The 14,988-nt window shown below is 40.4% G+C and overlaps 1 protein-coding gene across 3 annotated transcripts in view; it reads right to left on the bottom strand.

Moving 5' to 3' along the window:
• Window positions 1-11,311, bottom strand: part of SNCB (synuclein beta) — a 124,119-nt gene extending 112,808 nt beyond the window's left edge. Inside the window, exons 1-3 of one of the 3 annotated variants that reach the window (XM_089693636.1) lie at window positions 10,996-11,299; window positions 10,822-10,871; window positions 9,177-9,313 (exon numbers count right to left, since the gene is read on the bottom strand). In XM_089693636.1, the coding sequence (XP_089549762.1) occupies window positions 9,177-9,297 (121 nt within the window). In that variant the 5' untranslated portion in view covers window positions 9,298-9,313; window positions 10,822-10,871; window positions 10,996-11,299. Of the gene's footprint in view, window positions 1-9,176; window positions 9,314-10,643; window positions 10,669-10,821; window positions 10,872-10,995 lie in introns of those variants that run through there. The other 2 variants (XM_089693647.1, XM_089693657.1) reach the window with 2 other exon arrangements.
• Window positions 11,312-14,988: the final 3,677 nt, after the last annotated feature.

Here is a 14,988-nt window from a genome sequence, read left to right as displayed (position 1 = left end):
TGGTAAGCTGTTGTCATAAAATAGCACTTGAAGGTGGGAACAGCCATGGAGGAAAATAAACAAAACAAAAAATCCAAAACATTTTAAAATACTATACAGCAGGGAGAGGGTTCTTTTGGTGTAACTTAGAGGGTGACATGGAAAAAGCACCAATCCTTTAAATTAGATGCTTGAGCGATGCCTTTAAGCTGTATGTGGTGTTATGGAACAGTATAATTGTCACAGGCAGCTTCAGCAACACCGTATTTAGATATCACATATTTTGAATGTGTGATTGAATTTTTAATTTTTACAATTAGCTTGGCTTAAATACAGCAGCAGCACTTGAATCTGATTTATTTCAAATAAAAAAAAGGCATTTTTAGTTTTGGCTGTGACTCCTGCTTTTTTATCAAGTGGTAATTGACCAGTCGAAGTAGCGACTACAACAGAATTAAAACCTACAGAAAAAAAAGATGTAGTTCTCAACTACGTACAAAAATGTCCAGTGACAAAATAGTTTAATAGTATCGTTTGTGATCTTCCTATTTTGTAGTAAAGAACAAAACCACTTCAAAGCAACAAACCCACATTCCCTGAACCCTTTCCATCCCTGTGTACCCAATTGTTCCCAAAATATGCAAATTATAGACTTCAGGTATGTGTGTAGCAGTAGAAACGGGCTTCCAGTTCATATTAAACCCATTTTCGGTCAGAATTTTGGCTGCCTGGAGGCTATGCTCATAATGTTGAGGGCATGTGGCCTTGCATGGTTAAGGATTGGGGCGCACATGCTTGTCCTCCCCTCCATTTTCAGGCCAGCCAGGCTGCGTTCTCAGATGAGGGTTTGGTATGGATTTTTAGAGGGACCCTACATGATTGTTTTTTGTGTGGGGTTCTCCCTTAAAGTTGAATTGCAGCTTTACCCTAACTGCTCTTCAAACTTTCCTTTCCTCCTTTCTAACACCTATGCTTACTAACCTGTGTGAGAAACATATATATACTTACCTATTTCAGTTTGCTCCAGTCCGGTCATGTGATCTCCCCTGTGTCAGCCAGTGGTGGCTACAAGGCAGAGGAAAGAGAGCGCTCCAACAATGGCTAGTAAAGCTTGGAGCTGTGATGTCACCCAAAAGCTAATGGCCCATCCATTGTTGGTTCTCCCTCCTCTCCCCAGAATCAGCACTGGTTGACACAGGGGAGCTCGATCACATGACTGGACAGGAGCAGTCTAAAATATGTAAGTATATACATCTTTCTTACACAGGTTAGTTAGCATACAGTAGGTGTTAGGAGAGGGAGGTGACAGTTTTAGGAGTAAAAGCAAAAGATCCGCGCCAGGTGAGTTCCGAATCTGCATAACCCCTTCACAGACACGTAGGTGCTGGCCCAATCCGTGATCACAGATGCAATGGAAAAACAGAATGGTTGGCTGCACAAACAGCAATGTGGTGGATGAAATCCTTTATTGGAATCCTTTACATGCAATATGATAAGAACATGACAGCTCCAAGACAGGACATAGGAGCAGTAGATGGGTTTCACACGAACACGTGCTTAGTCATGTTTTAGGAGTAGTTAGGGTTCAGCTGGAATTCCACTTTAAAATTCATACCAGACGAAAAGGATCTGGTGTAAATTTAGTGGGGACCACATGCTGTTTTTGTTTTAATGTTTTTTACATAGGGTTCCCCCTTAATATCCATAACAGACCCTATTTAAGGATGATTTGTTGTCATTTTTGCTGCAGAGTGTATTACAGCATATATTTAAAAAGAAAAAAAATAACATATGTGGAGTTTCCTTTCCTGTTTTCCTTCCTTGGGTTTTTCTGGCTTGAGGTCCTTTTCAAAATTTATACCAGACCCATTACCCAGGGAGACTCCAGGCAAAACGATACAAAACAACATGGGGTCCCACCCAAACTCTACACTGCAAGGTCTGGTATTGAATTTGGGGAAGACTCCTTGCTTTTTTGTTTTTGCATGGGTTCTCCTTTTCAATGGAGTCCCCCTGACATCCATACAAGACCCCTATCCATAAGAGTAAGGGTCTGGTATGTATTTTTGGAGGAACTCTACACTTCTTTTTTTATAAGTGGTTCCCCATTAAAATCTATACTACACCCTCATCTAGGACAAGAGTCTGGTATAGATAAAGGAAAAATCCTGTCAGTATGGTTACAAACAGAATGAAGCAGCCAGGAGCTGTCCTTTAACAGCAATTTAAACAGCATTTTTTCTTTGTAAATATCTGTTTTGCTGTAGTAGGTTGTATTCATTGTACAGACGTGCTTCTGCACAGGTAGGTTAAGGGCATCCGCTAGGTGTCATTTTAAGAAATTGACCATTTAATGTTTAACTTTAGGATTTAATAAAATTGTTACTCCCCACCAAGCTGAATTGTTAAAAAATGTTTTGCTTTGGTACTTGATCTTCCAAGATCCCTTGCCTATTAGCCTAGAAAATGGCTATTATTGACTGCTAAGATTCAGCTCCCATTGAAATCAGTGGGTTTCGGGTTTGGTGCCCAAACTTCAGTAATGTTTGGCGAACCCATCCTGAATAGAACCTATGTAGGTACGTTGGCTCATCACTATTTAGTAGAAAGTGGGAAGCGTCAGGACAGTATACAAGCACTTAAAGAGACAGCAATAAAAAATACAGTGCAACAATAGTCACAAATATTGTTTACTGACTGAGCAGTATGTAAGTAGCATGGTTAGGCTGCAATATAAGAAGAATATTAGAATGTATTTTCTAAGTGACAATAGCCACAAATATTGTTCAGTGGTCGGACAATATGTAAGCATTTGGTGGGACTGTAAAATAAGCATACATGAGAACTTAAACTGTAATTCCTAAGAAATAGGAGTGATGGGTGGAGCTATTTAAGTGGATTTGGCTACCCAGTGGTGGGTGTAGGTAGCTCACTGGATGTCAAGGAAACATTCCAACTTTGAAGTGCAGCCTCTGCCCACATACAGTATTGTAGCACAGTATTGTATAGCACAGCATTGTGTGCAGTTCACCCACAGTTTGGAGAATGTGCTCACTCTTTGAAATATGTAATCATTCAGACATTCTGGAACTGCAGCCAGTCAGGAAGGTCTGACACTGTCACATGACAGTATCAGAACTTCCCAATTGGCTGCAGTATCAAAATATCTGATTGGTTACACAATACAACTGACTACATTTTCTGATCTGTGGGACTGCAGCTATTTCACTCACTGCAGCTGTCATTCCTACCCCCAGCCTCATCTCTGTCCTGGAGATTTAACAGTTCCTATAATGACCCAGCAATCATATCAAAATGTCAGCATTGCTGGTTAATTTCCAGCAAGTTGGTACAAATATGAAAAGGAAGACAAGGCATGTTATTCATGAAATAAACATTAGAGTGTATCATCAGAGAGACAATAACCGCTCATATTTTAAGTGCTGGAGCACCAGAATAGACTGCAGACATTGAGGCTCAACGTGGAATTTTTCCTCCAGAAAACATTAGACATTTTGCATCTGGAGTTCAGCTGTGGAAATATTGTGTGCCAGACCCCATAGTCCTTGGAGTCCTCACTTCTGAGAGTCTCTGCATCAGTCTGGACCTCATGTAGTCAGCAATCTTGTGGTTCAGGCACTGCCTGTGAGTGCTGAATCCTGTGGAGAATGACCATTGTCACTTAAAAAAACTCTGAAAAGCAGCACTAAGGCAGCTTCCGCCACTTCTGCTCATCCTTTCAGAAATCAGTGGCAAGCAGAACTTCAGAGGGGATCCTACCACCTTCAGGAAATGTGGCAAGAAAATTCTTACGTATCAGTACCTCAAGGTATTCCACCCTATGGAATGTTGGCAATATATTGGCAGTTTTACTCTTGTATCAGGGATCTAGTAGTGATGCCTCTCTTTGATGACTGGAATCCTGGGGTCCGTGCACATACATTTGAGCATAAAAGACACCGTTACCACAAATTACCTGCAGTAGAGGACCGAGTCCCAGTGTCACTAAGGTAATATTGCTCTCAACAATCTCACCCCACCCACGTACAACACCCGGGATTTGGGAAGGTTTAAACAACACTTGCTGCTATGCCTCCACTATGGTCTACAAGGTCACACTATGTGTGCTCCAGGAGGAAACCAAGAGGGATTGTATCACTAATCCCTGCCTCATCGCAGCTCACCATTTTTTTCACTTTTTAAAAAAAATGTGCCAGGATGCTGCATATGTTCTAAATGATGAGCTACTGATGCGGTGAAAAGAACCCAAGCTCCCCAGAGCCTGTTGTCTTACCATAATCACACAGGTACTGTATTCATTGATTGCATGTTGCAGTTGGTGGAGTCTCTGCAGCATGGCCAATATTAAAGCCTAGCTTTTAGGGGTATCACAAATGAGGCTGTTAGCAGGCAGCTCATGTTGGAGCCGTATTTCTGCCAGACAAGTCAAATGCTACGTTTGACCACTAAAGTAGCCACAAACCATCTGGCCTGTTGAAGGACCTCCTAGAGACCAGAGTACTTCACAGTGAACAGCTACACTGCCAGGTTTAAGAAACATGCCAGGTAAGGTAGATGTGTGATTTTCCCAGGTGAAGGGCAGTTAGCAGGTACGTCTCTTTGTCACATACAAACTTGCCTAGCTGAAAATGGGCTAGCCACCTCTCAGCCTGGACCTGGAGAGATGCCAGCAGTTCTAGTCGAGTTAATTCCTCTTAATCCCCATGAATATAAATTGCAACTGAGCATGGCAATGTTTATTTTAGGAAGATGCATATGCTCTGGGGTGCTTGGGGGGGGCTGCATGTCTTGAGGAGTTGAAGAACAAGGCCAGTGAGGAGGAGGAGGAAGTACAGGTGACTGTGATGCCACTACTGACAAGACACATGGAAGTACTGCCAGCTTCAGCAGTGTGCCCCATCCTGCAAACTTTCCAACTACCAACAGATTGACCCAATGTGCCATTAAGGATATGTAGCATCCCTTCCTATGTTTACTGGATGACATCTGTGATCATGTGTACCTTGCCACTGACAGCATGATCCAGCGACACAGACACGTTAATTCTACATGCCAGTGGAGGGCAGGGGTGGCCTTCTTGGCAAAATATTGGTGGCTAGGTACCTGCCAATGTGGTATAGTACAGGCCATAAACTCAAGGAGGTTGAATCCATGAGCTGGCATTAAGATGCTGAGCGTTAGAGTGATTTGGGGAAATTTGTTCCTTCAACTCCCAAAGACACAACTACCTTAGGGTGTATGTTGTTGGAGACTACAAAGTGGGTGTAGCAGAATTCTGTAGAGGTTCAAGTTTTTGCTCAGTATTTACCCAGGACCCTCTTCCCTGCCTGATGTTGCATATCACAAGCATTGAAAGACTTCCTTCTCCCCTGTCACTAGAGGTTGCAGATGTTGTGGTGGAAGGAGCATGATAATGTTGGGGGGGGTTGGAAAATGAGCAACAAGAAGGAGGAAGAGGAGTGCGAGCCTTTTGCTGCCTGTTAGTCTCATTAAGGTGAGCTCTCACTAACCTCTGTGGTACTAAGTCATGTGGTTTTTTTTAGACATGTAATAAACAAATGGCTGGCACTTTTACCATAGCTGATAAACTGCAAGCAAGAGGCTGCACACCGCAACAGTGCTGCTGGCAACAGATATGTTAAAAAAAAGCCCACACCGAAGAGATCTGCAGACTGGCTCTGGGAATAGCAGTGGCCTGTACCTGTGGGGTAGTGCCACCAGATGCAGGACAACTGCTCCCTCAAGTACTCTGCATGTACCCCTGCTCCTAGACAAAATCCTCCCTCACTGCAGTTCTGTTTTCCTCAGAACTTTTTTCCTCTATTTGATGGCACCCAGGAATGGTCTGTCACCTCATCATTGATCACCTCCATATTGCTGTAGCCTGCTTGGTAGTAAACTCAAGCCAAAACATCAGTGCCTTTACTGCTCTCAGCCTGATGTTCCCTTCCTCTATGATCATGGTGCTATCTTCCTCATCCCCAATATCTGAAATGAGGAATGCTTACGCATGACCAAGATCATTCTATTGAACCAAGTTAGTGATTGTGGGATCACATAATTGCCAGTTTGTGGGGCTATGATGGGATTAGAAGAAGAAGAGATGGAAGCATAGACTGTATTAACAGCAACCCCTTTATTGGGAGAGGGTTGTCACATAACAAAGCCCACATTATTGGCCTACTTACCACAGTTAAAATGTCAGGAGTGCACTATCTTTAGAAATAATACAGCCTAGTGAATGACTGCGAATTGTGAACATACAATCCCATGATAGCGCTGAACATGAGCATTATTCCTAATGCCCAAGAATGACTGAGGACATGCAGAAACCTCACATTCTTTTGTTTTTGGTGAGAAATATGCCTCTATGCCCAGTATTACTACACAAGGTTAAACAATAGGTAATTTGAAAAATGCTGAATCCCGATTACAATCATAATACCTTTAACAACTATTAAATATTACATGATACAATGTATTAAAGGAATTATGTATAAAATACTAAGAAAATTAAGTATATTTAGAGGCAACACAGGCGTTTCATGGTCAGCCCAATTTAAACATACTGTATATCAAGAAAATATATTTCCAATCTATGACCAACAGGACAAGAGAAAAATACAGAGACAAAAACGGTTGCAGGGTATATTTCTTGGAATACAAAATATCTGACATCCATACACCTCTTTCACTTTGATAAAATCAATTTTCATTCCCCTCAATACATAACTGTGCATTATATATATGTATATATTGAATTTTTGGCATTAATATGTCTTGCTGAGATGTGAAGCAAGCTTCTCTTAAGCACCACTCCTCTAAGAGAGAGAACACTGTCTAACTGCATAATGAATGGCTCATGTAATATCCACTGATAGTGTCCATTTAATTCGGCTCAGCATTTCATTGAAAAGGCCCTTAGGGATGTAAAGACAGCTACACAAAATAAATGCCAAGAGCTACTTTAATTAACCCATCTTCTTCCAGCAAAGATTCTCAAAGAGTCCACAAAATCATTACATGTATATGAGGAACTGTTACTTAGGGATTTCATTAGCTTCAGCTTATTAAAGTCATAAACCCCATCTTGATCAAAATAACTTGACTCATTAAGGGCTTGATTTGCTTTTAGGGACTTCATAAGGGTTAAAAAAAAACTTATTTATACTTGTTTACTTCTGTTAGATGCACATTGTACCCATCATTAGTATACATGTGAGAATAATTTAAACTTTACTTGAAGTCACATTAAACCTCCTAAAAAGCCACTAGCATGTAACATTGGCACCTCCATGTCTCAAACCTTTAGCTTAGATATCCTATGGAGTGCACTTGGAGAACTTTTCAAAGTGATGCTCCCTATGCCTCACTTTTGGCCCATCATTGTGATTGAGTTTGGAAGGAAGCAGGACCAGACTCTTGGTAATAGGAGCTGATCAAATGTAGCATACCAGTTCACCCTGAAATTTAAGGCTCCTGAGTTACCTGCAATTACTTGCTAATACATAAAATCACCACTTTACAGGGCATAATGTGCTCTATGTTTTTCTTTAAAAAGGTTACATGTTAAAAAGTAGGATATTGCTTTCAAATAAGGAACCAATAAATCCATTAATTATTTCCCAATAAAATGTTGTCTTGCAATGAAAATCTTCCCATGAGATTAGATGTGCATTTAACATATGTTATGCATTTTATTTAAATGTAAAAGCCAACCTTGTGTAGAAATCCAAAAGCCCCCAGACTGCTGCTGGGTGCTGCCATCTTGTATGTGATCTCAGCAGCCCCAGCAGACTCCACTAACACTCAAATGACACTCTACCTTATTCCCCTTTGCTCCACCCCAAGCAACTACATTCTATTTAAGTATGTGACCACCCCTTACACATTCCATGTGTACTGATTGAAAATGTACAGAATTATAGTAAGAATGTAATTTCATCAGGGTCAGAGATGGAAAAGTGGTCATTACATTCAGACATGTTTAGCTATGAGATAACGAGAAGGAGAAGAGGTCTCCCATAAGACAATTCTACTTAAACAGTGTAGTTTAGTTAAATGATTAGATCTTTTTATAGCAGAATGACTTACCACACAATGCGATGAAAGCTTATGATGAATGCGAGACAACCCACTAAACAAATGGCATGAGGTCATGTTGGCTTTAGAACAATTCTCTATAGCATATTCCAAATAGTCCCTATCATGCTTGGTTATATATGTAATCATGTACAGATATGCATTAGAAGTTCATCAATACATAAGAAAACTAAATTAAACATTTATACAGAGAGATGTTATAGAGATGACAAAATAATTGTTTGGCGCTAATAAACCAAAACTAAAACAGAAAGGAGAAGCTACTAATCAGAATATATTATTGATTATTGATGTTCTCAGTCCAAGTCTTTTTTTTTGCTACTGGGACAATACCCCTATGTATTATCATCCCCAAAATTGTCTAAATTGTACAGACCAGCCGTGTATCATAAAAATTGCAATGCACATGAAAAATAGTGACAAGGAATCAATCATTAATTCAATTTTTTTAAATTAAAATGTATTAATATCACATTGTAATTCAACTCAAAAGCATCTTGTTTATTGATGTAAGAAAGTGGCTCCACTATAAGCATGGTAGGTTTCAGCACTGGACAGCTCCTTAAAGAATTAGCTCTCATTGCATGGCTAGACTCTCGCATCCTGACTTTTTCATGAAGAAAGCAAAACACAATAATGACTTGATAATGTAAATGCAATACCCCATGGTAGTCATATTTCAGATTACATATATCAAAATAAATAAAAGATGAATTGTGGTCGATAGTTATATATTTCTAAAATTTTCACCTAGCTTTTTGTCATTAAAAAAAAGGCCTTCTAATTATAATCAAGGAAGTCCTACAACTACAAAAATCCCTACAATTCAGTTGGGGCCTACTATAGTTTTTCTTATTATTATCATCATCACACAAATAATTAAACTCTTAAAAATATTATTTTTATGGCCTAACAAGCTAAGACCTAATTTAATTAACCAGACATGTAGTAATTATTTCTAAAATTAATATTAGGCAAATATTTAAAGCATGGAGGCCAATAAATTACCCTCATTAGGAAGGGTCAAGAGAGGTGAAACATACACAGAGCTATGAGTACTAACAGATGCTTACCCACATACAAGACCCCTTCCTTGGTCTTCTCTGCAGCCTCGGCTACCCCTTGTTTGGTCTTCTCAGCTGCAGCCACCACTCCTTCCTTTGCTTTGGACAAGCCTTTCATAAGCACATCCATTCTGATCTGTTGCAGTCTGCGGAGAGGGGGGAAGAGGAGGCAGCAGCTTAGTATGGGAAGCACAGGAAGCACAGCGATATCACAAGCCCCTGCAGCTCACTCTGACCTGCTTTTCAGTTACAAAGCTACCCCTACTCACATCAGATTAGTACATTCCTTCCTCTGACAGAATAGGAAAGAGCACTGAGCAAATGAAAATCACGTTACATGCCTTTTCCAGACATGGACATACACACGTCCAATTGTAATGCACAGACCATTTCTCTTCTTGTGGAAGACATGTTAGATTATATCCTGGCTCTATAAATCTGGTACTATTTTCCTAAAACGTAATCTATACATGCTGTAATGTGAGTCCTACTACAATTCATGTATATATACCTACAATTATAGTACTTAAATGTGTATAATGTAGTAAATGCCTAACAAAAGCAATTGTAATACTCAGAATACATACAGTGAAAACAAATACACACAATCACATATATATCCAAATCTATCTATCTATCTATCTATCTATCTATCGATCGGAAAGGTGTGACACACATAGAATATGGCACAGGTGGGCAATGATGAAAGTTGATGGATACCAATGTTGAAGTTGGACACAATCCACCTAGATTAGGTTGGCTGCAACCCACCTAAATGTTGATGTCAATACATTTTAACATATGAGTTATCTTTTATCAAGACCTACATGCCTTTTTAGTAAATATTTTTTAAGCTTCTGATTAGCAGGTATGTTCCAGGACCCTTTATACACCATCTATACTTGCACATACCATATATATATATATATATATATATATATATATATTATACTTCCCTATGTAACACTAATAAATGGTAATGTTAGGTATTACATGCATTATAAGAACATCATAACTGTTACATTTATGTTATTGCACCTTTCTTGTTCGATGTGCACAGGTTTTATTGATTCAAGGAACATTAACCAGTGAGCTTGGCCCCATGTCCTTGAAACCTGGACTTTTTTTTCCTCTGCAAAATAAAGGAGGAAGGCAAGAGGGGGAGGTGCAACAATCCCAGCATCACCCTTTGCATTGCAGTTTCCATAAGCACAAGATGGAGATGTGATATGAGACAAAAAGGCCCCCTTGACAAAGTAAAAGCAGCAGGGTAAAAAAGACGAATCTACAGCTTGGCCATCTCATCATTATTGCCGAGCTATCAGGGTGATAGAAGACTCAGCATACCCTTAGCTACACCCTAGTTACACATCCCCACCATTCATCTGTTGGTGAAATACACACGCTACAAGTAATTATATAGTGTGTAGAGTCACATATCATCAAGCATGAAAGGAGAGGAATTAAAAGACAGACCTGGAATTGTCTCCAACCCTGGTGCAGATGAGAACAGCCAATGCTCTGGCCCCCGTGACAGATGCAGCTACCCCCACTGCTGCTAATGTCCTGGGGGCACTGCAAACAGGTTTGATTTTATAACCACATCATTCAGCTGAATCAAAAGATGGGAAATAAAGGAGATGACAACACGTACCTTCTCAGTGACAATCCTATTCCAGGTGTCTCTTTTCTGAAACTGGCTGTCTGTTTGGTATGTGATGACAAAAAAAAAAAAAAAAAGAAGGTAGAAGAAAATGTCAGACAAATGAAGCAGCTTGGATGAAGCTCCTTATAAATGAAGCTCTGCCAACCCCTCACCCTCCCTTACCTGGGGTTCAGAGGTGAATTGCTCTTGGTTCTTCCTCTCTGTTGCAATAAGTAGAGGAGGGATCAGATGTAGCTGTGTCGGGGGTCCCTCAGCAGGCAGTGTCAGTGCTACAGAGCCATGGGATGTTCTGTATCAACCGTACTGCCTTCTCTCCTCTCTGAGATGAGAGTGCTTAATGCTTGTGTGAGTGCTGTCTACCCCCTTGTGGCAGGAGATCCTATGAACAACCAGGAACAGCAATTGCAGACTGGAAGCCCCCAGCTTCCTACTCTCCCCCCCTTTCTGCTGATAGAAAATAGGAGATTCTAGGCTTTGCTTACCAGCCCCCTAACACACCCATTACGTTGCATGTGTAAAATGAAGGGCCCTCCCTCTACTCTTCTTTTGACCCTTTCTCCTTCATGCAAGGATGCTCTGTGACCTTCTTCATCCCATGAGATAAGGTGAGGTCAGAAACACGTCAGCCGCTATCATGACCCCTGGCCATTGTATTTGCAGAGGAACACATTCTCATTACTTTCCTAGGGGTGGCGTGTTCAATTGTGTATACACAGTATAGCATTATGTAAATGATTTGGGATGGAGGAGGAGCTTTAATAATTCATTTTTTTTTACTAAATGGCATATACCATTTATACTACATCAGACTGTGTCTAGCGAACTGTACCGAAAGGCTGAGATGACAGGATGCCAATGCATTCCAAATAAATAGTCATTTTTGTGTGGTTGAATATTCTGTATTTTTAGGAAAGAAGTATGTAGGAAAAAATGTCATTAGGTAATGAAAGAAAATAAAATTTGCTGCCACCACTCTACATCCCAATCTATATTGCCTTTCCACATAGGTGATTGGGTACATTATTCACTATTTTATAGAGCACTGCACACATTTTTGGCACTATAGAAATCTTGTACTATAATAGTAATATTAATAATAATATTATGTTTTCTTTTTTAAAATAATAGACCCCTGAATGCTATTGTGCGATGAGATGACAGAATGCCAATGTATTGCAATTGAATAGATTTTTTTAAGTAATTGACTATTCTGTATTTTAAGGAAAGAAATATATAGAAATAAATGGGATTAGATAATGAAAGAAAAGAAAATTTGCTGCCGCATAAAATTCTGCCATTCTACATCTTAATCTATAGTGTATTTCCACATAGGTGATCAGGTACCTTATTCATTATTTTATAAAACGTTGCACAAATTGTTGGCGCTTATAAATTATTTAATATAATAATAATATTAATAATAATAAAGTTTTTTCCTTTTTAAAAGAATACACTTGTGAGTGCTATTGTTTTTATCATGCTATATAAAGGATATAGACGTGGTATATTTCAGATACAAGGATTGCCATTGCTCTTAAGAACAGTATACTGGTTTTATCCCAGATTTACCCCTCTCCTTGTCCCTCTGTTTTCATTATCAATATTGATTAATGACTTATAAGCATTGCTTCAAGAAGGGTTGCTCAATACCCATTAATGCAGCTGTCATTGCAGCTGAGGCCAGGATAAAAGAAAGGATATAAGGAATCCTCCTAGTGAGTCCCTAATTGTATTAAAAATGTAAATTAAACAGCAAAAATGTAAAGTAGGTGTGAACCCTAACTGAATGACTTTTCTTTTGCTAAATCATTTTGTCAAAAACAATTTCTGTTTTTTAAAAGTAAAATAATGTTTTTAACTTTTTCACCTTTTGCATCTCAGTGATGCTGATTCCACGCATCCTCTTTGCAGCCACTTCTTGTCTATATGCTTGTAATCCAGAGATGGCTGAATGACATTCTTCAGGATGAGTTTCCTGATGGTGAGAACAGTGGTCCATGCCTGCACACGTAATGAAAGGGCCATTTGTAGTCCTCATTGAAAGCCAATGTGACCAGGCAGGAGCATGGTTGGGACCAGGGTCGGTGCTAGACTATTTTGCTCCCTAGGCAAGAGTAGCTTCTTGTGCCGCCCCCCCCCCCCCCCATCGAAAAAAAAAATGTTATAAAAATTTTTAAAAACAGTAGGAAATATTAAATCAACAAACATGAAACTGCTAAATTACTTTTAATTTGCAAAAATAACTGCCATCAGTGTCATGGACGGAATGTATCTGTGGCTGGCAATGGCAGGGTAACAGTTGCAGTGAGTGGAGGAGGATGGATACACACTCACACAGAGAACACCTGAACTGAGCGATCCCACACAGTGAAAGATCCAACATAACACATCACCACCAACACTGACACAGGTCAACAGGCCCAGAAGGCACTAGAAGAGCAGGCTGTGGGATATCATCACTCACTGACACATTGCACATTGCAGGGCCGGCTGGGTCACACTGGCACAGACATGAGACATCAGAGTAAGACATTACATTCCTCTGTAGGTGCAGTTCTGCCTCCACCGATGAATGAGAAGAGCTGGAACTCCACAGTGATCAGCAGCTGCCCATAAGGGACTGAATCTGAGAGGAACACTGGAAGGAGCGGCAGCTCAGTTGCCACATTGAGGCCAGACACTCGGCATCTTCCTATGTCCTTTCTTCCTCCCCCTCTGCTGCCCCACCCTCAGGAGCCCTGGTGCCCCTAGGTGGCAGTGTGCCCTAGGCGGCTGCCTAGTTTGCCTTGTAGAAGCACTGGCCCTGGTTGGGAGACAAGAACAGAGCACTGTGACCCTATAACTGGAAATGCTTGAATATGAACCCTTGTGGCAGATTCACCAGGTAATTATTGAAACAATTAAAAATATTTAAAAAATAGCATTTGAGATTGCATTAACATGAGATTTTAGTGCTTTTGTTTACAGAAACTTTAAGCAGTCCAGCAACATAAATCACTATATGAACTGATGCACTCTGTAGCCCAAAAAAGTGGCTTCTTCTGGCATTTCAGCTATTTTTATCTCTGTTTGTAAACTCCCTTCCATGTTAGCCTGTGTGTCCATGCACACTATAAGTGTTTTCAGTTTAGTGGCAGGGGAGTTTACAAGTAGAAAAAAAAAACAACATTTGTGCATCAGGAAAGTATATTTAAGTATATAAAAGCTCAAAAGCACAATAACATGTGTTAACGCTCATTAACATCCACATTAATACATTCCAATGACCATAATTCTGACCAATAAAGTGCATTAACGCCTGATGCAGTAACATGCAATAATGCCCATGCAAAAACACTGCTTTTTACCGCGTTTCTTGATGCTGCAAACTAGAGATGAGCGAATCGAACTAGGCGAAGTGGAAATCGTTTCGAATATTAGGAAAATTTCGATTCGCGACGAATCCGAAAATTAGCATACTTCGGATGCGCGAATCGAAATTTTTCCTAAAATGGCGGCGACATGTGCGGCGACGGAGCGGGGATGTCTGGGAAGGCGCGCAGACAAGGCGCGCTGACCCATAATGCATTCATTCATGACATGTGATCGCATTAGCCAATCAGCAGCCAGCCAGCCAGCACTGTGTAATGGTCGAGCTATAAATGGCAGCCATTTTAGAATTCTCCATTTGCCTCCAGTCATTCAAGAGAGGCAGAGCTGTCTGTATTGAGGGAGAGAGTTAGGGACACAGAAACGTTACTTAGGGCCAGAGAAACGTTACTTAGGGCCACAGAAACGTTACTTAGGGACACAGAAACGTTACTTAGGGCCAGAGAAACGTTACTTAGGGCCACAGAAACGTTACTTAGGGCCACAGAATCGTTACTTAGGGACACAGAAACATTACTTAGGGACACAGAAACGTTACTTAGGGCCACAGAAACGTTACTTAGGGCCACAGAATTGTTACTTAGGGCCACAGAAACGTTACTTAGGGCCACAGAAACGTTACTTAGGGCCACAGAATCGTTACTTAGGGCCACAGAAACGTTACTTAGGGCCACAGAAACGTTACTTAGGGCCACAGAATCGTTACTTAGGGCCACAGAAACGTTACTTAGGGCCACAGAAACGTTACTTAGGGCCACAGAATTGTTACTGAGGGACACAGAATTG

Source organism: Staurois parvus, unplaced genomic scaffold (assembly GCF_062004578.1).
Source record: "Staurois parvus isolate SC_StPar_1 unplaced genomic scaffold, SC_StPar_1.0 ptg000025l, whole genome shotgun sequence".
NCBI lineage: Eukaryota > Metazoa > Chordata > Amphibia > Anura > Ranidae > Staurois > Staurois parvus.
Note: the sequence above shows the minus strand (reverse complement) of the source record. Positions and strands in the feature narration are given on the sequence as shown.